This window comes from Sus scrofa, chromosome 4 (genome assembly GCF_000003025.6).
Source record: "Sus scrofa isolate TJ Tabasco breed Duroc chromosome 4, Sscrofa11.1, whole genome shotgun sequence".
NCBI lineage: Eukaryota > Metazoa > Chordata > Mammalia > Artiodactyla > Suidae > Sus > Sus scrofa.
The window spans coordinates 110,489,235-110,510,785 of NC_010446.5; the positions used below are offsets into that span (position 1 = coordinate 110,489,235).

At 56.2% G+C, this 21,551-nt stretch overlaps 1 protein-coding gene across 4 annotated transcripts; it reads right to left on the minus strand.

The window, feature by feature from the left end:
* AMPD2 (adenosine monophosphate deaminase 2) lies at window positions 4,256–15,889 on the minus strand. Of its 4 annotated transcripts, none has more exons than XM_021090067.1 (18): window positions 15,418–15,889; window positions 10,479–10,609; window positions 10,136–10,266; window positions 9,611–9,679; window positions 9,415–9,523; window positions 9,026–9,212; window positions 8,652–8,793; window positions 8,451–8,540; window positions 8,081–8,210; window positions 7,740–7,934; window positions 7,520–7,651; window positions 7,159–7,322; window positions 6,812–6,938; window positions 6,561–6,724; window positions 6,197–6,317; window positions 5,747–5,920; window positions 5,455–5,565; window positions 4,256–5,336 (listed from the first exon to the last, which is right to left on the minus strand). In XM_021090067.1, the coding sequence occupies exons 1-18, from the start codon at window positions 15,425–15,427 to the stop codon at window positions 5,127–5,129; spliced, it is 2,397 nt and encodes a 798-aa protein (XP_020945726.1). In that variant the 5' UTR covers window positions 15,428–15,889; the 3' UTR covers window positions 4,256–5,126. The 4 variants fall into 4 exon arrangements, with proteins under 4 accessions (XP_020945726.1, XP_020945727.1, XP_020945724.1 ...); XM_021090068.1 differs by having other exon boundaries at window positions 15,098–15,815; XM_021090065.1 differs by lacking the exon at window positions 15,418–15,889 and adding an exon at window positions 14,460–15,409.

Consider the following 21,551-nt stretch of genomic DNA (forward strand, 5'->3'; position numbering starts at 1 on the left):
ACTTTTAACGAATTTGCTTTTGAAATTACTTGACTCTAATTCATTCAATTTACTATTGGCTATGATTTCGCTTCAATCATCCTACATATTCTGGAACTCTTGCCAAAACTCCAATTTACAAATTGTTTTCAAATATAATGACATTTGTCTGGATACCAAACTTAACAAATATTAAAGTTGACATGTTACTTTCTGAAGGCACTTAGTTAAACAGTTCTCGATTTGGACATTGTATTTTCATATTTTCCATCCCCAAAGTTTTTCAAGTCTCCGGCATCTCCTGGGCCTTTGCAAGGCTGCCCTGGCCCTTGGCTAGGACAAGGTTGCTCACTGAAGCCAGGACCCTGGCTCCTCCCCATCTCCAGACATGCAGGTCACCCCTGCAGGTCCAGCTGCAAGAGCACCCACCCTAGATGGCCCAGGGCATCCTAACTGGGGCAACTTTATCCTCAGTTTGCAAACAAAATGACTTGTTAAATGTTGGATTTGTCACAGGTGTAATTTAAAGCTTAAACCTTTATTGGAATTTCCTATCAATTTCATTTCATTTATGAATGAGGCAATGCTTTGCGGGGTGAATGTTCCGAAGGAGGGTTTGGAAATTAGGATCACTGTCAGCCAGCTGCTGCACCTCCCCCCCCCCCCCCGGTCCCCTCAAGTCCCCCAGCACAGGGCACCTGGAGGTGAAGCAGGGCAGGGCAGGGTATGATGTGGCCTGGCACAGCCCGCAGTGGCACCCAGGCACAAGGTTTTGTGACTGATGAGAGACAGCCCCCTGGATGTAGAATTCATCCGGGGCCAGCCGCACAGGGCAGACTGGCCAAGGCAAGTTGATTTGCCTCTTTCGTTACACTCTCTTTGGGGCCTCTCAGAGCAGACCAGTTTTTTGTTTGTCGGGGGGGGGGGTGTTTGTTTGTTTTGCTCTTTAGGGCTGCACCCATGGCATATGGAAGTTCCCAGGCAGGGTCAAATCAGAGCTGCAGCTGCCAGTCTACACCACAGCCACAGCCACAGCCACACAGGATCCTTTACCCGCTGAGCAAGGCCGGGGATCAAACCCACATCCTTATGGATACTAGTCAGGATTGGTAACCCCCTGAGCCACAACAGGAACACCCAGAACAGACCAGTTTTTTAAATGCCTTCTGCCACCCACTGCCACGCTACTCCCTTCTCCACGCAAGACATGGAAGCCCTGGATCCCAACCCTGAAGGGAGGAGCCAGAGGAAGGAAAACACAGCGTCTTCACAAAGACGCCCCACACACCTCCCAGGCAGGTCACGGGGAGAGGGGCACGATTCCAAGAAAGAGAAGAGGTAGAAGGAGTACGTGGGAGGAGGGGGCAGGGAGAGGACAAGGAAAGGACTTGAACTCCAGTTAACACCCTTGGATTCATTCTATTAAGATGCAGTAAATGTATAAATATACATGATTTGGGACCTGGTCATTTCTCTCTTGGGCATCTGGACTAGGAACAATCTCTAAAGCCTCTATATGCAAAATAATAATATCTAATATTTACTGAGCAGTTAGTGCTTTATATCCAGAGACTGGATGGACTGAAGGAATCCAAAATCAGCCCATAAGGAAAGTGCTATTAACATCCCTGTGAAATCGCTGAAGAATTGGGGGCACAGAAAGAGAAAGCACCTGCCCAAGGGCACGTGGCCAGCAAGCAGTGGGACCAAAAGGCAAACCCTGGTGGTCTGGCTCCACAGCAAACTCCGGTGGCCATGACATTAGGCGGTCGTTAACCTTTTTTTTTTTTTTTTTTTTTTTGTCTTTTTAGGGCCACATCCACAGTATATGAAGGTTCCCAGGCTAGGGGTTGAATCAGAGCTGTTGCCACCAGCCTACACCACAGCCACAGCAATGCAGGATCCGAGCTGCCTCTGTAATCTACACCACAGCTCATGGCAACGCTGGATCCTTAACCCACTGAGCGAGACCAGGGATCAAACCTGTGTCAACATGGATACTAGTTGGGTTCGTTAACTGCTGAGCCACTATGGAAACTCCCAGGCCGTGGATATTCTTAACAGAAAAGAGCCGTGATGGTAAAGGACTGAGGCTTGCCATGGGAGAGTGTACAGTAACTGAAACGTATAATGAATGTTTTAATTAAGTGTGGAAAGATGTTAAACATTGACAAAATACAAAATTATATATGTATGATCCCAACTCAAAATGCCTTTTAAAAAGGTGAAAAGAATATGCAAACATAAAATATATTTTAAACATGCACTATCTCAGATAAAAATGTTAAAAAAAAATAAGTGTATCTCAGACATACAGAAGTTGATTTGTTGAAATTGGTGGATTATGAGTGGGCTTTTTTCTTCTTCCCATTTTTCCATATTTTCCAAATTTCTTTAATGAAAATTATTCTTTTCAGCGAAGGGAAAGTATTAAGGCCTGTTTTAAAATTACTCGCTCTCAATAGGTGTTTAAAAGAGGAACTTCTGATAAATTAAAATGCCAGAAGCAAGTTGTTTTAAGTCATAGTAGTGAGAGGAGTTCCCTTTGTGGCTCAGCGGTTAACAAACCCGACTAGGACCCATGAGGATGCGGGTTCGATCCCCGACCTCGGACAGTGGGTTAAGGACCCAGTGTTGCCGTGAGCTGTGGTGCAGGTAGCAGATGCGGCTTGGATCCTGAGTGGCTGTGGCTGTGGTGTATTCAACCCCTAGCTTGGGAACGTCCATATGCCACAGGTACGGCCCTAGAACACACACACACACCCCCACACATAGTAATGAGATAGTAGTGAGGTTGCTAAGAAACTCTTTAAATTGGTAATATTCTTACTGCTGGGCCTCCCCACACTGAGAAGAATATACAGGGATGAGAAAATGGGTTGAGTGATTCTATTATATGACAAATTCAATGAGTTAATATGAAGTCTTTGCTGTGTTAAGTGCTGGCAAACACGACAGATAGTTCTTACCTTCAGGAACCTTCTAGAAAGATTTCCTAATCCCGCTTGTCTTACCAATGAAGACATGGCATGTTTTTATTAAACATGTCTCCTTGAAAGCAAGTTCCCTTCAGCCTTTGACGCCTCCTCCTGTGGGCAGATCCAGGCTGGCATGGGGTGGGGGCCCTGGATGCCCAGCCCCCATGGCTCCAGCCCAGGTCCTGCCACCAGCCAACTGCACCTCCCGAGCCTATTTCCCCAAGCAGAAGTCAGCCAGACTTGTACAACCTCTTGCTCATCATGCAGCTCTAAACTCTGCTCTTCACTCTGTAAGTGGCTAGAACAAACTGGCTAGAGACGCCTGCTGGGGACGGAAGGACCCCGAGTCTCGGCCAGGAGTGAGCCTGGCTAGAGGCCCTCAGGAGGTAGCAGCCTGAGGAGAGCGTCTGCCCAGAGGCGCTGGGCGAGGAGCAGAAGCGCTGTGCGGTCCGGGGAGGCGGGCTGGGGCAGAACAAGCTGACCAGGCCTCCCCCTCCCTCCGCAGCCCTCACTTCCACAGGCTCGTGCTGTTCTACAGCTAATTGCTTCTGAAGCGGCCAGCCTGTCCTTCTCGCTCCTTGGCAGCAGTGGCAGTGGCAGCAACGAACGGCCCACCCAAGACCCTGGACAGCACAGGGCACAGACCACTCTCCTCCTTCACACAGGCGACAGATTCCAGCAACCTCTGTGCCCAAAAAGGTGCTCATGAAAGCATGTATTCAACATGGGACTCAGCCAAGGTGGTTGACTGAGCCTGGATTCAGAAGGCACAGTCTTGCTCCAACCCTTTGCAAGAGAATCTGGCAGGAGCTTGCAGATTTCCACACCATGCCTCCCACCGACTGAATCACAATCTCTGCAAGTAAGACCTGGAAATGCCGCTTTAAACAAGCTCCCCAGAAGAGCCCCATGTCCTGAGCGTGACACCTGCTGGCCTCAGGTCTGCTTGTAAGTGCACACCCCACATCTACCAGGGGGCCCTAAGAGGCTGGGAAGCGAGGAGGAAGGAGAAGAGGGGATACTGATCCCCACACTGATGTGACAGGGATGTGCCCAGACCTGGGGCCGAGTGTCCGCCTCAGAGGGGGCCGGCTGGAGGAGGGCCTGGGCAGCAAATGAGGCTCGGAGTGGGGGGCTCTCCTCCCACCCCACCTCCTGTGTCCACTCCCACATGCACACTCGGCCGAGCCCGGTTACTCTCCTAGGAATTGCTCACCCTCCATCCACGACGCTCTTGGACCCGACTTTGGCCACCGTCCACCATGGCTCTCCCCCTTCCAACAGAGACCCCACCCGCCTCATTACTTAAATAATCTTTATTTCTCATGCACTAGGAAAGACAGGATTGTATGAAACACTGCATTTCACAGCAAAGGCCTCGGTCCAGAACTCAACACAGGGGACCAGGTGGGATCCAGATCTGGTCAAAACTCTGGGGACCACAGTGGGGAGACTACCCCCAGGGCTGGTGGCCGATCCAGGACCCTCCAGCTACAGTGCCCCAGACACAGCACAGGGTGGCTGCCCCTCCCACAGAGGCACAAGAAGAGGACACCAGAGGAGCATGTGGACCAGAGGAAGGACGGAGAAAGCTGCTGGGCAGTGACCTGGTGGAGGCGGTGGTCCCACAACTCCAGGGCTCGAGTCCAGGCAGCCGGAGCTGTGACTCAGCCAGCTCTACCCACCCTGGGGCTGCTGGAGCGCCACAGACCCCTGCAGCCCGTGCCCACTACACACACGTACTGGCCACACTCAGCTGCCCCTGAGTCACATAAACAAGACAGGGGCCTACACTTGAGCTCCAGCCAGAGCTTGGATTTGCCTGAGCAGGACCCCAAGGCCTAGAGGGACCAGCCCCCCCACAACCATCCTGAGCTCTTGTGGACACGGAGATGCCTACAGAACAGCCAGGCTTCAGAGCATCCTGGGACAGGGCCATTGGCAGGGCGGCCCTCACACCCGGGCCGTCAGGTGCCACCTGAGCCAAGACAAGGGCAAAGTGGATTGTGGGTACCACTTTCCCTGTGGTGGTACAGGGACAGGGACAGGCAGACATGCAGGGCAGAACGAAGATGAATGGACACATGCAGAGACCACACAGGGTGGGAGGGGTCTGCGGACAGAACACGGTCAAGGTGCTGAGATGCGGGGGCGCTGCGAGGGCTGGGCTCACTGCGGCCCCGGGCTCATGGTGAGGCCCGCCTCCTCCGGGATGGTCTCCAGCATCTCGCTCTGCACGGCCTGCGTGATGAGCGCCAGCTCCTGGCACAGGGTCTCATGACGGTAGCCCACGCGGATGTCGGGCACGTTGGTGCGGCGGATGTCGTTGCCCTCGGGGCCCTCCTTGGTATAGTTGGGTCCCAGCCAGTGGCTCTTCACCTGTGAGGGCGGGGTAACGGGCAGGGCTGCAGCCAGCTCTGGGACCCTGCGGCCGGGACCCTGCGGCCTCCCAAATGCAGAGCAGGGGAGGTGAGGGGATGCCGAGGGGGTGCGGTACCTTGTGGGAGAAGCCGCTCATGAGCACACTATTGCGTGCCAACTCGCACATGTCGCAGGAGCTGAGCTTCCACACCTGGGTGGCGATGCTGTACTCCTCCATCAGCGGCTCCTGCGTGGGCCAAGCTCCTTCAGACAAGTATGCCTGGCCTGCCACCCGCCCTGCCACCGGCCCCTCCAGGGGACTTGCCACGAGGTATGCGGCACTCCACCAGCAGAGGGCAGCACCAGCCCTGAGATCCCCTGTCCAGGTGGCCTCTGGGTCCCAAGACAACTGGTAGCCAGGTGCTGACCTTGGTGAAGTGGAACTGCAGGGGATCATCAGTGGACAGCGAAACCATGAGGCCGCGGGACAGGTACTCGGGTAGCGGGTTCCGGTGGTAGCTGAGGAAGAGGCTGTTGTTGCTGAGTGGGGACATGGCGATGCCGATCTGGGCCAGGTAATACAGGTACTGCAGGACCGGGGCCTGGGTGGCAACAGGGAGGCTGCGTCCACCAGGTGGCCTCAAGGCTGGGGAGGATACCTGGCTCTGGAGGGTTCAGGCCACAGTGGGAGGCCGGGGGCAGTCCAGGCTGGGCCTGGGGGTTACAGCCAGAATCCATGCTGGGGCCTTGGTGTGGAGGCTGGGGTTTCGGTGTGGAGGCTGGGGTGTGAAGGGGGTCCCAGCAGGGCTGGGTGAGGAGGATCAGCTGCTGCAGAGGCCCGAGGTGCAGGGAGGGGAGGCCGGGGAGCAGAGCCTGACCTTGCGCAGAAGCAGCCCGTGTGAGATGTTCTCAGCCAGCATAAAGGCCGACACCAGGTGGTGGATGGGCCCGGCCTCCCCGCAGTGTGGCCGCAGCACAAACGTGTGGAAGCCCCTCTGCCTGGGGGACAGGAAGACAGCGTCGGGTCCCGAGCTTGGCTCCTGAGCCCCCACCCGGTGACCGTGGGCGTCCAGCACCAGGGGGCAAGGTGGGTTCTTGGCTGCGAGGGGTGAGCCCCAGAGCCCCAAGGGCAGAGGAAGAACTCAGCAGGTTTAGGTCTGGGGGCGGGTCCAGAGCAAGGCTCGCGGGGCGAGAAGCGGCAGGGCAGGAAGGGCAGGCCCCAGGGGAGCCAGGAGCAGGCACCTGCGCAGGTGGTTGAGCACGGCCATGTTGGCGAAGGTGTAGTACAGGTAGTAGGCGTAGGGTGGGTTGTCCTCCTCCACCCAAGCCTCCGGGAGGGGGCTCTCCAGGTTGAAGACGTGGTTCTCGGGCTTGGACTCATCATCCACGCTGTCGAAGCCATCCACCTGGCACAGGACCCTGGGGTTAGGCCCAGAGCTGCAGCCAGGCCGAGGCCCTGTCCTCCCCCTCCTGGCCCTGGGCCACCCCCTCACATGCTCCAAGAAGAGGTGCAGCTCTGGGTGGCTGGCAGGGTGGATGGTGGCCTCGAACAGCGGCAGGAAGATGTTCTCCAGCATCTCCTGGAAGTTGGCCAACTGGCCCTTGGTACGGTACACATCACTGCAGGCAAGGCGTATGCACACGCATGTGTGCAGGTCAAGGCCAGGGTCCCAGCGGCACATCCGAACCTCCACGCTGGGTGGGCTGGGCCGCACAGACCCTGAGCTCCGAGAGCTGGGCTGGGACGGGGGAGGGCGGGCCTTCCCAGGAGGGCAGGAGGCAGGCCCTGGCCCCTTGAACTCTGCCCCCCACGTTCCCTCCCCCTCCAAGGGACACTCACAAGAGGCGGGGCACCTGCACGAGCCAGCGCACGTTGGGCGAGTGTACGCGGTGCACGACGGCCCAGCGCGCCAGCTTGTCCCACTCGTCCCGCGAGCGCCCGTAGATGGACAGCCGCAGCTCGGCGTTCTGGTATTTGCTCTCCTCCAGGTCTGACATCACCTCCTGAGCAAACCGCCCGGGCGACTGTCACCCTCAGGCTTCTCAGCCGCCCTGGTCTTCCCACCCACCAGGTGTGCTCCGTCGGACCCCTTGGCGCCCCTCACCCGCCCTCCGCACTCCCCGGTGCAAGCCCCCAGCCACCCAGGCTGTGGCTCGGGCAGGGACGGCGGTGCCAGGCGGCCGCGGCCCCGCCCCCTCACCTTGATGATGTGAGCGAAGTACTTCCCAGAAACCCGGTTGTCGGTCTTGATGAAGATCTCTCGGAGGACAGACTCCCCGATAGGGTTGTATTTGGCATTGAACTTGTCAAAGCGGTGGAAGGTGTTCCTGTCCTGGGGGAGACCGGCAGGCCCAGGTCACCCCGACCCCCGGCCCGCGCACTGGCCCAGCCCCCTCACGCCCTGCGCCACGGGGACGGACCGCATGCACGTCGAGCGTGTCCACGCTCAGGTCGTAGGCAGTGAGATTCAAGCTCTCGAAGACCTCCCGCAGCGTCTGCTCGCGACCCTGCTCCACGTGCACGATCTCCTCCAGGTGCCGCTTCATCGCCCGTTTGATGAAGCGCAGCAGATGCTTCTGGTTCATGCAGGACGAGGCGTGGATGTGCGTGTCCACCTGGGAAGGAAGGGGGCTGCTGAGACCGTGGGAAGCCAGGTGGCGGGATGGGCGAGGATGCGCCAAAGTGGATGCTGGGTGGTGGCCCGGCTCCTGGGGGGAGGGCAGGCGGAGGTGCAGGGCCGGGCCGCGGGGCGAGGGCCAACCTTGCGGATATTGTAGAAATCTCGGTGTGGCACCTTCTTCTGGGCGGCCAGCTCCTTCATCTCATTGAGCAGCACGTGCATCTGGAACTTGGAGCTCAGGTACTGCAGCCGGCGGTAACAGAACGACTTTCTGGGCAAGAGGAGAACCAGGTGGGGGCTCAGGCCTGCGAGAGGCGCCAGGTGACAGAGCAGAAGGAGGAAGCAGGAGGGTGCAGGATTGAGGCTGCCAAGGGGGCACCAGATGACAGGAACATCTAGGACTTGGTGCCTATGAAAGGGCGAGACACCAACAGGTGTCTGGAGCAGGGTTGGGGCTGGAAGAATCTGGGCTGGAAGGGGAGCCAAGTGTCTGGGACGGGCGTGGACTCACATGGGGCCATTGATAATCAGAGCCATCAGCACATTGACATCTGCCACAAATTCCTGCAGGTCGGGGTACGGCAGCTCCACCTCCGAGCAACTGGTGTGTGGGAAGAGCTTGAGTGAGGAGGGCAAGCCAGGCCCTGTGTGCCCTGCCAAGCCAAAGCAGCCCCCTGCCACTCCCCACAAGCACGCCCCACACCCCTCTTACTGCTCATCAGGTTCCCTGCGGGTGTAGACGTGAACCACACCCCGCACCATACGCAGACCCAAGCCCAGGTCCCCCGGCATCGTGCTTGGCTCACAGTGCTCATACGGGTGCTGCTCCAGGGCAGGAGGGTGCACCGGGGCGTCTGCAGGGGTGAAGAGGGTGGACTCGGGACTGGCACTCTTCCAGGCCACCTGCTGCCCGACCAAGAGGCCCCAGCAGGACAGCTCCGGCCCCCGCCTCCCCCCACCGCACACCAAGAGGCTGGAAATAGCCTGGAGTGGGAAGAAGCCAGCAGGCTGAGGTTCCCGGGCCCCAAGCTCAGGGAGCCTGGGGTAGCAGGCCACGTGGAGGAGGGCAGGGATGGGGGGTCCCACCAGCGGACACAGGGGTGTCGGGGCCCTGCTCGTAGGTCCGTGTCTCCAGCGGCTTCTCGGCCAGCTGCTGCAGGTACCGGCGGGTGGTGGGGCAGAAGCTCTGCAGGGCCAAGGCCATGTACTTCTCCCGGATGAAAAGCGCCCGCACCACACTTTTGGCGGCGTCCAGCAGGTCTGTGAACGGCACCTGGACACAGGGACATAGGACCGCTGTCCTCAGGCTCAGCTCCAGACCCAGCTCGATCTCGCCTCCTCCCTGAGGCCTTGACCCCAGAGACACTCAGACCATTCTGTTTGCGCCAGACTCTGCCCTCCAGCTTCAGGGAAGAGAGACGTCTCCCCAGCCTCTATCCCTGGCTCCCCAGGACCCCGGGCCTGGGGACACTCACCCCGCACTTCTCCTCCCCGGAGATGCTGACGCGCTGAAATTCCCGCTCCAGCACGTCACGCTCCCGCAGGCCGCGGTCACCCTGCCCCTCGCTCTGCTCCTTGTAGAGCCTACAGGAGGCGGGCACGGGAAGGGGTTGGAGGCAGCAGTGGGACTGGCCCCAGCCCGCATCCCCCTCGCCTCTCCGCCCTCCTCACTGGAGGTCCGAGTCACTGTCCGTCTTCAGGAAATCTTGCTTGGCCCGAAATAGGATGTCCGGCTCCAGCCTGGAGGTGAGTGGGTGGGTGAACAGTCAGGCAGGAGGCGAGACCCCTGCTCCCAGGTTCCTGCGCTGTACTAGGTGCTGTGCCATGGGTGCTGCTTTTGCCCCACGCCAGAGATGAGAAAGCACAGCCAGAAGTTAAGCAACCTGTTCCCGGCCACACTGGTGGGTAGAAGAGGGAACCAGAAGCCAGCAGCCTGACTTCAAAGCCTGCGCGTCCCAGCACAGCTCTAGGCCGCCTCCCGGGGACCCCAGAGGGAGGGCTGGTTGCAAGAGAACAGAGATGGGTCTCTGTCTGAATGGACGCAGAGGGAGGCAGCAGACTACCCTGTGCCCTCCGCCAGCCCCAGCTGCCGCCACTCCCCGCATGGCCTGCTGGCTGTGTCCCCCCAACCCCATGTCCTCCTGGCTCTGTCCCCCCATCCCCAAGACCTGCCTGGCTCTGACGCTGGGGGCTTACTTGACATCCTGGCTGATCTGCCGCTCCAGGCGCTGCCGCCGCTCCTCCAGCTGCTCAATGGGACTCTCCTCGGGGAACTCGTAGGGGGCGCTTCGGAGCTCACTCTCCGCCAGGGAGCGGCTGAACAACTCCTGGTGGGAGGGAAGGAGAGGTCAGGGTGGCCTAGTCCTCAAGGTCTGGGGACGGGGTGAGGGCATAGAAGCTGGGAGTACCTGGGACAGGCTAGGGATCAGGGCAGAGCCAAGCGTGAAGTACGGGGACAGCTGGGGTGGAGGGGTGTGGAGCAGAGACGAGGCGTGGGGACAGTGGTGGGGGGGACGCAGGGTGCGGTGCCAGGCGATACCTCGGCGATCTCCTTGCATTTGCCATCCATAGACGTGCGCAGGTCGAGCGGGAAGTGCTTGAGGCAGGGGGCAGGGCCTGGCAGGGATCGGGCAGACTGCAGCGGGGGGGCCCCCAGCCCACCCCGAGCCTCTGTGGAGACAGTGGTGCGGGGTCAAAGGGTAGAGGGCAAGACCTGGGTGCACTGGAAGCCCCGGAGAGAGGCCAGGGCCTGGAAAGTGGGCAGTGCCCCCCTCAGAGGCTGAGGAATGCGCCTGCGTGTGGCCCTGGCCTGCAGTCTGGCACGGGGACCCCTCACTCACTCCAGGCTCAGGGGTGGGGTCCCAAGTGTGCCCCTTGATTGAGGGGATTCATTCACCCCAGAAATGAAAATCTGAATCCTGGACGAGGGGCTGCTCCATCAGGCCATGAGAGAACTTTCACATGAGTGCCTGCTACAGGCAGCCCCCCCCGCCCCCCATGTCCACCTGTACACACACACACACACACACACACACACACACACACACACACTCCAAGCGCGCATTAAGGACCTAGTGGCCACGCCAGCGATTCCCAGCCCACAGCTTCCAGAGCAGACAGCCCAGGATCAGACCTGCCTTGAGCCCAGGAGATCCTCCTCTTGAGGACCAGGGCCTGGGCCTGGTCCCCTAGACCTTCAGAGCCTGGGGAAGCCACAGCTGCCACTCAGCTCTGACCTGGGAAGGGACCCGCCTTCATGGGAAGACAGGCAGTGGGAGACCTGGGTGGCGGCAGGAACCTGCCCTCTCCCCCAGGACCCCAGGGCTGCCAAGATGTGGCCTGGCCCCGGCCTGCCCCTCCTACTGCTGGCTGCCCCTCCAAAGGGAGCTGCCACAAGCAGTGTGCGCCACTCAGAGGCCCCAGGATCCGGGCCGGAGGCCCTGGGGAGGGCCTGGGGAAGAGAGTGTCAGAAGCCAGAGGCCCCTCCATGGAGGCAGAATTCCTCAGCTGCCACCAGGAGGCCGGCACCAAAGGCCGCCTCGAAGCTGACAGTCTAGAGGGGCTGTCTGAGCTGCCAGCCCACCCCCAAAGGACCCTTCCTGAGCTCCCCAGCCCCACCCTCCCCAGCAGGAAGCTCTCCCAGCCAGTTCTGGGGGTCCCTCCCCCCAGCACCCTCCCTCCGCGTCTCCAGTCTCCACCGTGGCTGAGCGAAGGACCGGAGGCTCGACCCAGGTAGCGTGCCTTGAAGTCTCTGGCCCACTTCCCCATACCCCAGAGCCCTGTCCCAGGGCTGAACACAGGGAAGAGGGGGTGCCTGCCCCAGATCCAAGACCTGGCCCCCACTCTCCCCGGGGCCTGCCTGGGCCCTACCTGCAGAGTCAGGCAGCACCAGCCAGCAGCCCTGTGCCCCTTGCCCGCCTGTTTGCTGAGTGGAGCTGCAGCCAGTCCCCCAGGACAGCTCAGGGGCCGGCACGGGCTGTACCAAGTGCAGCTGCATGTAGGGGAGACCCCGGGATGACGGCAAGCCGGGGGCTGGGAGAGCTCAGGGGAGCACAGGAATCCAAAGGGAAGGAGTTGGGAGATTAGAGGAACCCCTGGACTGAACAGAGCTTTAACCTCTACAGTGCCAGGGCCCAGCCCAAAGTGGGGCCCCGAGGGGAAGGAGCAGGGCAGGCTGATACGGCAGGCAGGCTGGCAGGGAGGGGATAAGCCTCCTTACAGTGCAGCACCCGAGGGAACAGTGCCCTGGGCCCCACTGGCCAGAGTCAGAGGGCGAGCAGCCATCCTTGCCACCACGCCAACAGCCCCCCGCCAGCTGCCTCGGCCCAGTGGCCTCGTTTTGCTCACCACTCTCCTCTGGGCCCCCAAATATGGGGTCCCTTGGGAGAGACAGGGCCTCTGCTGGGGAAAGGAGCTGGCTGGCAGCTGGGCAAGAGGCTCAGTCCAGGAAGGGACCAGTTACAAGGCCTCCCTGAGGCCCGGAGGACTGGCTCATGGCCCCCTAGACCTCCCCTGTCCCGGTCTATCGCTGGGGACAAACTGCCCAGGAGAAGAGGTTCGGGAGGAGAAGGACTAGAATTTCAGTCTGACTCTGCTCCCAATTACTAGCAAGCCTCGACCTTCTCGAGCCTTCAAGTCTGCCTATAGAGGAGCGATAAGGAGGCTTGCCCTGCTTAGCCACAGCTGCAGTAAGGCACACAGAGATATGCCTCTGCAAGTGTTCTGGAAAACACCACGATCTGATCTCCAGGGACCCTCCGAACGCTTCCCACATACAGTCCCACCCACTGCCTGGGGACATTCTGAGGTCAACACGGGTTAAGGCAATGAGCAGGCAGGGCATGAAGAGGAAGGCACTGGGAGGGTGGGGACGCTGTCTCTCACTCGGAAGGGCCAAAGCAGAGGGGATGGAAAGATGGGCTCCTGCTCTGCGCTCGAAGCTAAGACAGAGGCTGAGGTCCTTGCTCCCCCAAGAACCCTGACTCTACACAACTCCTCCCCACTTCTAATGCCCTCGGGGAGGTGGGCCACAGACCCCCAGCCTTGGCCTGGATGGAGTCAAAGGCCCTCATCTCAACCGCCTCTCCCAGAGAATCACCATGGGCCTCCACAGAAATGCTGGGGGGACCAGGACAGGTTCCAGCAGGCAAAGCCACCCCCCCCCCCCGGGCTGCCAGGCCACCGCACAAGGCTGCCAGGGTTCACTGGAGGTGACAGACAGGCAGTAACCTCCACACTCTATGAGGTCAGGGCTGGAACACCCAGCTGCCTGCTGGTCCCTTCACCCAGGGTCTGTGCTACAGCAACACACACACACACACACACACACACACACACACACAGGGCATACTGACCAAGAGCCAGAGGGGACTACGTCCCATCCACTCCCACCAACTCCAAGATTCTGGCCAACCTGTCTACCCACTTGACCGAAGCCCCTCACTCACTGCCAAGGCTTTGACCGGCAAGTATCAGATGTTCCCACCACATGACTGCTCAAAGGTATACAGCCCTAGCCCCCGGGGACACACCCTCTGGAGACACAGACCTGGGCACAGGGAACACAGCCCCCCGGCGCAGTACAGAACTCAGGCCAGCATCTGTAGTAGCATAAGAAAAACTGAAGGTAGGCGTATGAAAAATCAGGCTGTAAGTACAGACAGCTGCTGAGGGGGAACACAGGCTTGATCTGGTCACCAAAGTGGGGGTGTCTTCCCTCAGCCACAAGGTCTGGGGCAGCAGGTGGCAGGTAGCTAGCCCTTAGCAAGCACAGACCCAGGCAGCTGAGCCCTCAGGGAGACGGGCACAGCCATACCACACTGCCTGCTCCAAATAATGCGGAGATGCCTACTGGAGTGGGAGCCGAACCAAAGGGTACAGGATTACACGCAGGCAGGCAGTGGCCCCAGCCCAAGCCCCAACATGGGCCGGATCCAAGGACACCCCACACTTCTGAGGAAGCTCACAAGACAGACCAGGAATGAACAAACTGTGAACGATAGATACAGTTGGGCCCCCAGGCCCAGGATGCCTGGGGACGGTAAGTGGGTCCCAATGTCAGAGCCCCGGTAAGAGGATTTGAGATCTGGGATCCTGGAAAGAGGAACTAACCGCAGCAGGATAGCCTGAGCCTGCCTGGTAAAGACACAGCTGCCAGGAGTGTGGCCAGTCGGCCAACCAGTCAGTCCCACGCATCCCCCACTCCATTCACACACGCTCCACATGCAAACAGTCTTAGCACATCCACACGCTGACACGTGTGCAAATACACCTCTTGCTGCACCCACACCCACACCCACTCCTCGTTACACAGGACAGCATCCCCGACATAGAAACCCAGCACCCTCCACCCCACCTCCCTCCCCACACCACCTCCCAAGCCCGCTGTCCTTGGGAACTGGGCAAGGGGCACCACCGCAGAGCGGGTGCAGGAGAAGCCCCCCTCCTCGGAGGACCAGTGGCCTGGGCAAGGGGGAGTGGGGCGGCAGAGCCAGCCCGAGGCCAGGAAGCACACACTCACCTGGCACTGCAGAGGAAACCTGCAGGCTGGCCCGCTTCTTAAAGGGATATTTGGCAGTGGGTTTGCCGGGGCCAGATGAATAGGATGCCATGGCTCCAGCCGCGGAGATGGCGGGGGGAGTCTGAGCCGCACCAGCTGGGCCTGGCTCTGCCACATCCAACCCCTTTCTCTGCCCCGCCCCCAGCGGGAGTGACTGATGCAGGAAGCAGAGGCCCCGCCAGCGGAAGAGGCCCTGGCCACGATTTCTGATGTTGTCTAGGCAACCTCGGGGGCGGGGGGGCCTCCATCCCCTCCTCTCCTCAGTCCCCAGAGTGACAGAGTGACGTGACTGAGGATAGCTGGGCCTGCGGAGTGGAGGTGAGGCAACGAGATGGGGCAGGGCCAGCCCTAGCACTCCACCAACCCCATCCGAGCCCTTGTCCCTTGCCAGGGCTCTGGAGCAAAAGAGTCAAAGTCCAGGCTAACTGGTCCAGCCAGCCTGGGAGAAAAAAATAATGATAAAGAGGGGTCCCCAAGCTCAGAACACTTTCTGAGCAGGCGGACTCTATGAAGACCCAGCCCCTCTGGGAGCAGAGTCCTCTCATATCCTCTGACACACACACACACACACACCCCACCCGGCCAAAGGGCCAGCCCACCTCTGGGAGGATGAGGTCGAACTGAGAATCCCAGCCCAGCAGGGAGGAGCCTGTCTTAGGAAAATTCCACTGTCCAGCAGAAGCTACCCTGTAGGAAGGCAGGAAGGCTGCGAAGCAAGGGCTTCTGGGGGTCTGGTAAAGAGACCCCAGCCGCTTCTGACTTTCCCTTCTGTCTTTCCACGCTCAGGCTCTGCTGTCCAGGCCCTCCCCCAGGAGAAGCTGGCTGCCTCCCCTAGGTCTGCAGGTTGTGCCCACCCTCTTGTCACTCTGACCACTGCTCTTCTCTGTCCCAGAGACCCTGCCCCCCACACCCCACTCACCTGAGGCCATGCTGCTCGAGCCCTGTGCGGTACCGGGGAGTCTGCTCGCCAGGGTCTACACCGCCGGGAAGCCAGGTGGCGAGGAAAGGGAAGAGGGCTGGGGTCCAGACCCCGCCAAGTCGCTCTAAGGACCCCTGCCCTGGCACTAAGATGGAAGGAGTAAAGCAGTCCTTCAAAATTGCCGGCAGGTGGGAGGCAGATCCCTGCCGACCTGGGCCGCGGCACCGGCCTTAGAGACCCCGGAGTCCCACCCCCGGGCCCCGCACTCGAGAGGCAGGCAGGCCACGTGCTCCCCAGAGAGCGGGACCCGGAACTCGTCTGGGTTTCTCTCCACACTTTCTGGGTATGCGGGGTCGGACTCCGGTAGCTGCACTGTGGGGGAGTCACGCAACAAGTGTGACCCCACCGAAACCTCGCCAGCGCCGGCGCGCGTCTCTGCGGCCCCGCCGGGTCCGTGGCCCCGCCCCTTTCCGACCCGCCCCCGCCAGCCGGCCCCGCCCCCGCCCTTTTTCCTCTTCCCGGAGCCACGTGGGCAGCAGCCACTCGGCATCGGCCCGGCAGCGTCTTGGGCAAGTTCTGTGCGTCAGCTTCCTCACCCGTAAAATCAGATGGGGTAATCGCGGTGCCTCATTCAAAAGGGTTATTGTGAGGATTAAACGTTAAAACACCTTTGCACGGTGCCTGGCACAAAGCCAGAGCCCAATAAAAGATAGCTCTTATTATTGTTCTGGGATTCTCTTTTAGCAGAGGCCCTAGCCGGCGTTCTTAATCTAGGTCGTCGGTTTTCTTACACAGGCAGGCGGAGCTAGGCAGGGGGGGCCCTGCAATTCTGGCTCCCTTTCCCACATTTATTTCTATATTTATTGGTTGAGAGCGTAGGTTCTGTAGCCAGAATGCCTGGGTTCAATTCCAGACTCCTTCCTGACTGCCGCTGGGATGTTATTAACTTCTCTGTGCTTTCATTTTCTCTGTAAGAAGAGTGTGAGAGACCCTGCTTTAGATGGTTGTTTTTAGGATAAATGAATAGAAGTGAAGTGCTTAGAACAGTGCTTGGCTTGTAATTACCACTAAGTTAATGATAGTTATCATGGATCTGTCCTTGGCCTTGGTCCCCTGTTGCCACTCTCACGGTTCATTCACCTTGCAGCCGGTAAAGAACTGCAGATACCTCGCCCAACCAGCACCCCTACTCACAAGTGGCAGAGGATCCTACCTAAAGGAAAGCTGGGGGCCAGTGGGGCGGCGGCTGCAGCGGGGAGAAGGCCTGATAAGGTCTCTGGACATAATTAAGCATATTAGCAGCAATTTCTCTTTTCCTGATCTCTTTGCCTCGTGGGAGCCCTTTGACCCCACACGCCCACTTGTACTAATGCTGTTTGCCCAGCTCCTCCCAGTTCTCACCACCTCCACAGCCAAATTCCCTCCCAAACTCTGCCTCCCCCACTCCTCTCCAGGCTGGATTGTGAACCCTGAACCCTGTTCTCTCCCTACATATGGTTCTGCCTCCATTGATCCCTACCTCCTGCTCCTCACCCAGAACAAACCGGAAAAGCCATGGCCTCCATAAGCAAAGGGACGGAGGGAGTTCACCCCACAAAGAAGCAATAAAACCAAAAATAGAACAAGAAGATACCATGTTTACCCATCAAATTAGCAAAGATTAAAGGAAAAAAAACGTTGCCAAGAGGGAGGAGGGAGTGGGATGGACTGGGAGTCTGGGGTTAATAGATGCAAACTATTGCCTTTGGAATGGATAAGCAATGAGATCCTGCCTCATAGCACTGGGAACTATATCTAGTCACTTGTGATGGAGCGTGATGGAGAATAATGTGAGAAAAAGAAGGTATATATGACTGGGTCACTTTGCTGTACAATAGAAAATTGACAGAACACTGTAAACCAACTGTAATGGAAAAAATAAAAATCATTTTTAAAAAAATAAAGGGAAAAAACTCCTAAAGCAGGCAAGGGTGTAATGAGATGGGACATGCAAAAAAAAAAAAAAAAAAAAAGTTTCATATTGTTTGACCCAGGAATTTCACTTAAAGGAAACTGTTCTCAAAAGAGCTACCAGAAAAAATACACACAAAGTTGTTCATAACTACAGTGTTTATCACATAGAAAGTTTGGAAACTAAAAAGTCCAAAACACAGATGTGTTTAAATGATGTCATATGAGTGCAATGAAATACAACAATCAAAAATTGTTTTTGAAGAATTTCTTTTTTTTTTTTTTTTTTTTTTGTCTTTTTGTCTTTTTGTCTTTTCCAGGGCTGCACCCTTGGCATATGGAGGTTCCTAGGCTAGGGGGTCAAATCAGAGGTGTAGCTGCCAGCCTATGCCACAGCCACAGCAACACGGGATCCAAGCCACATCTGTGACCTACACCACAGCTCATGGCAACACCAGATCCTTAACCCACTGAGCAAGGGCCAGGACTCGAACCTGCATGCTCATGGATGCTAGTCAGATTCCTTTCCACTGAGCCACATCAGAACTCCCAAGAATTTCTTAATAAGGTGAAAATGTTTACAATGTAAAGTTAGGCGAAAAAAATGGATGCAAAAATCTGTACATATAGTTTGGCCCTAATTATGTGACATATATGCATAGAAAAGAAACACATCAAAAATTCAACAAATGATTATCTGTGAATGGTGGGGTTATGGGTTATATTTATTTTCTTCTTTATATTCATTTGCATTTAAAAAATTATCTACAATACATATCCATTACTTATATAATCAAGGAAATGGAAAGTAGCAAAAGTCTCTAAAGATCTGTAATAGCCTCCATATCACACCCACAGCAGACTCTGCTAGGTTTTAACCTCAGACTAAATTGATCTTGGCGCCTTTGGGAATTTTGAGGCTGTTGGGCTCTCAACAATGAATAATAAAATCTCAAAATCAAGAATCAAGTACTAGGTAACCATATAGAACGTCATCTATAGTCTGATAAAATGCAAATTTTGGCATAGTTTTAAGGAGTAGTGTCTTGCATGGGGCCAGGTCTCTTTGGGATTCCACCTTAATCCAGACCTACCTACCTATTTACCTACCTAACTAGCCCAGAGGTGGCAATTTCTGCCCTTCACCCTACCTAGGCAAACCAGTTGACTAGTCCCTTCACCATCCTTGGTCCCACCTGCAACACACTCTTCACCCTGCAACCCTCCCTGATTTCCAGGCCTTTTGGTTGCTGTCCCCCCTAGGAACTCTGCCTTGATTACAGCTAAGCACCAATCTCCCCACCTACAAAACTTCAGCAAGAATCTTAGTGGGGTTTCATTGTCTGCAGAACAGTGTGGGAAACGAAGGAGTGAGTCATCCTCTATGAAAAAAGCTGGAGCTTTTTTCATGTTGGGGCCTCAATGTTGTCTTTGAGCCTCTGGGAGCTTCCCCTAGCTTGAAACGCAGCTTCCTCATCTCCTGTCCTATACTCTAGGTAGTTCCTTAAATGGCCCTCGCTGACCTCCAGGTCAGGGACTGACAATGCACTTCTTAATTCTCTGCTTCTCTGAGCTTGTGGCCTGCCACTCACTTGTGGTGTCAGACCACACTCAGCAGATTTTAGACTTAGGAGAGCACACGCGAGGCCTGAAAAAGATCATTGGCCACAACAGTTTCCCAAACATACCCTATTTCCAGATGCTTCTAGAATCAAGCTGTTCAGCTCTTTTTCTCAGCTTCTCCTAGCAGCCAGCCCCTGACTCTAGTCACCCAGCCAGCATTGTTTATTTTTATTTTTTGTCTTTTTAGGGCCACATCTGCGGCATATGGAGGTTCCCAGGCTAGGGGTCTCATCGGAGCTGTAGCCGCCGGCCTACACCAGAGCCACAGCAATGCGGGATCCAAGCTGTGTCTGTGACCTACACCACAGCTCATTAGCCCACAGAGCGAGGCCAGGGATTGAACCTGCGTCCTCATAGTTACTAGTCAGATTCGTTAATCGCTGAGCCACGACGGGAACTCCCCCTCTGTGCACTTTTGACTCTTTCCCTCCAGCTCCGTCATGTCAACCTTACCAGTCTTCTCCAAGCCCACTCTTTACCTCATGCCGCCATGTTTCTCTCTGGCTCTGTCCTTGCCCCAAATGCCCATCCCTCATTTCTGTTGTTGTTCTGCTTCTCTGTTGAAAGTCTGTTCAGTTTTCAATTGTTCCCTCCCTTCTTCTACCACAGAATTTATCAGTCTGACAATGAGATGTGTGTTATAATTGTCTTTCCTACCAGGGTAGAGGCAGGTTTTAAACAACTCTGATTTCTCCAGCCACAGCACAGTTTAGTTTCTTTAACTAAAAGGAATTTGTGCCTATTCTTTCATTGGTCTAGAAGGTCCTGGAGGCAGTTCCTCTTTCTTCATGCCCCCCACCCTGACTCCAGCTGGAACAAGGCTTTACCCACATCCATGCCACCAGGTAGAAGACGGATCCTAAGCTCTCCCCTTAACTCAGGAAGCAGTACTAAATTCGTTGGAAAATGGTGATTATTTTTCCTTCATTCAAAATAATTTGGTTATGCAAAGATTCAAACAATAAAGCTGTTGCTGGAGATGCTAAAAAGAAAAATTTGGTTATAAGGACTGTGTACTAGGATACCTGAGCTCTAGCTGATTCCAGTACTAACTTGTTGGGTGTTTTTTTTGTTTTCTGTTTTTTTTTTTTTTTTTTTTTTTTTTTTTTTTTTTTTTTTTGGCTGCACCCCTGGCACGCCTTAAGTTCCCAGGGCCAGGGACTGACCCGGTGCATGGCAAAGACCCAAGCCGCACCAGTGACAATGCTGGATCCTTAACCTGCTGAGCAACCAAGGAACTCTGAAACTAACTTGCTTATTAACAGGAGGCTTGCCTTTCTATGCTTCAGTTCACTCACCCCTAAAATGGGAATAGCACCTACATGCTTTACGTACCCGGCCAGGACACTGAACCCCAATGTGATAGTGAAGTAGAACAGCCCCAGGAGCTGAAAACAGGAGGCATCAGGATGGTCCCTGCACAGCAGCAGGTCTGTGCAATTAGAGAGCAGATGAGAGCCAGGAGTTCCCATACTCAGCTTACTAGTGGGAATTGGGAGCCGAGCAAGCTAGGACATGAGCAGAAGCAGCAGAGAAGTTTTGCAGAGGTGGTAACTGAAAAAGGAATGAGCCCAAACATTTTCACCACGTGTAAAACCAGTTAGAGGTTCCTTTAGCAATGCAAGTGCTGCTGTTACCGAGCTCGTGCATTTGCCCGTCTTTTGTGCCCAAGCGTTCTTTGACTGGCTGCTTTTGTGCAGTAGTGGAAAGGAAGATCACCTGGTTTGTCCGTTAAACTGTACGATCCCAAACAAGTTACTTAACCCTCAAGTCTTGGTTATCTGGTCTGTAATTTAGGGACACTGTGAGCAGCTACTTGGATGCTGGTGTGTGAATTAACTGAGAGGAGCCATGTAAACTGTCTAGCTTGGTCCCTGGCAGTCGCTGGCTCTGAACAGGGCAGGCTGGCAGCATAGCTCTGGCCTAGGTATAAGTTACCCATGTTGTGGGTAGGCGAGGCAGGGCTGGGAGGTATAATTGCTGAAACCTTAGAGCCAAGATTCCAAGACAGTCACAATTTCAAAGACACTCTCTTGTTTTCCCTTAAGTCAATAAGCACCTGCCAATTTTTGATTGGGGAAAAAACCAGTCCCCATGGAAGGTACTATGGCGGCTGCCTATTTCTCCATCAGGCTTGGGAGTCTGGGCGCCAGGCCCAAGGCTTCTCGGCCAGATACCAAGATTCTCGCAGCTGAGAGGCGGTGGGAAGGAGATCATCAGTGATGCTTGGGGTACCTGGCAGGTGGGAGACCTAGGTTTTCCCTCCCACTTTCTTAGTCTACCTGGCCACCTCGGCATGATTCCACTCTAAGAGGAAAGGGTAAGTTAAATCCTTTGAGCTCAGTGGTTTGCAATGCTGGCTGCACATTAGAATCACCTGAGGAAATTTTTAAATCTTCATGCTTGGACTACACTCCAGGCCAGTTAAATCAGTATTTGTTCAAAAGGTGTCTGGGTAAATTCCAATATACACCAAGAGCTGAGAACCACTGTTCTAGATCAGGGTTCTTCAAACTTGCCAGAGGCTGAGAGTCATATATATTAGTTTAAAATACAGTTTC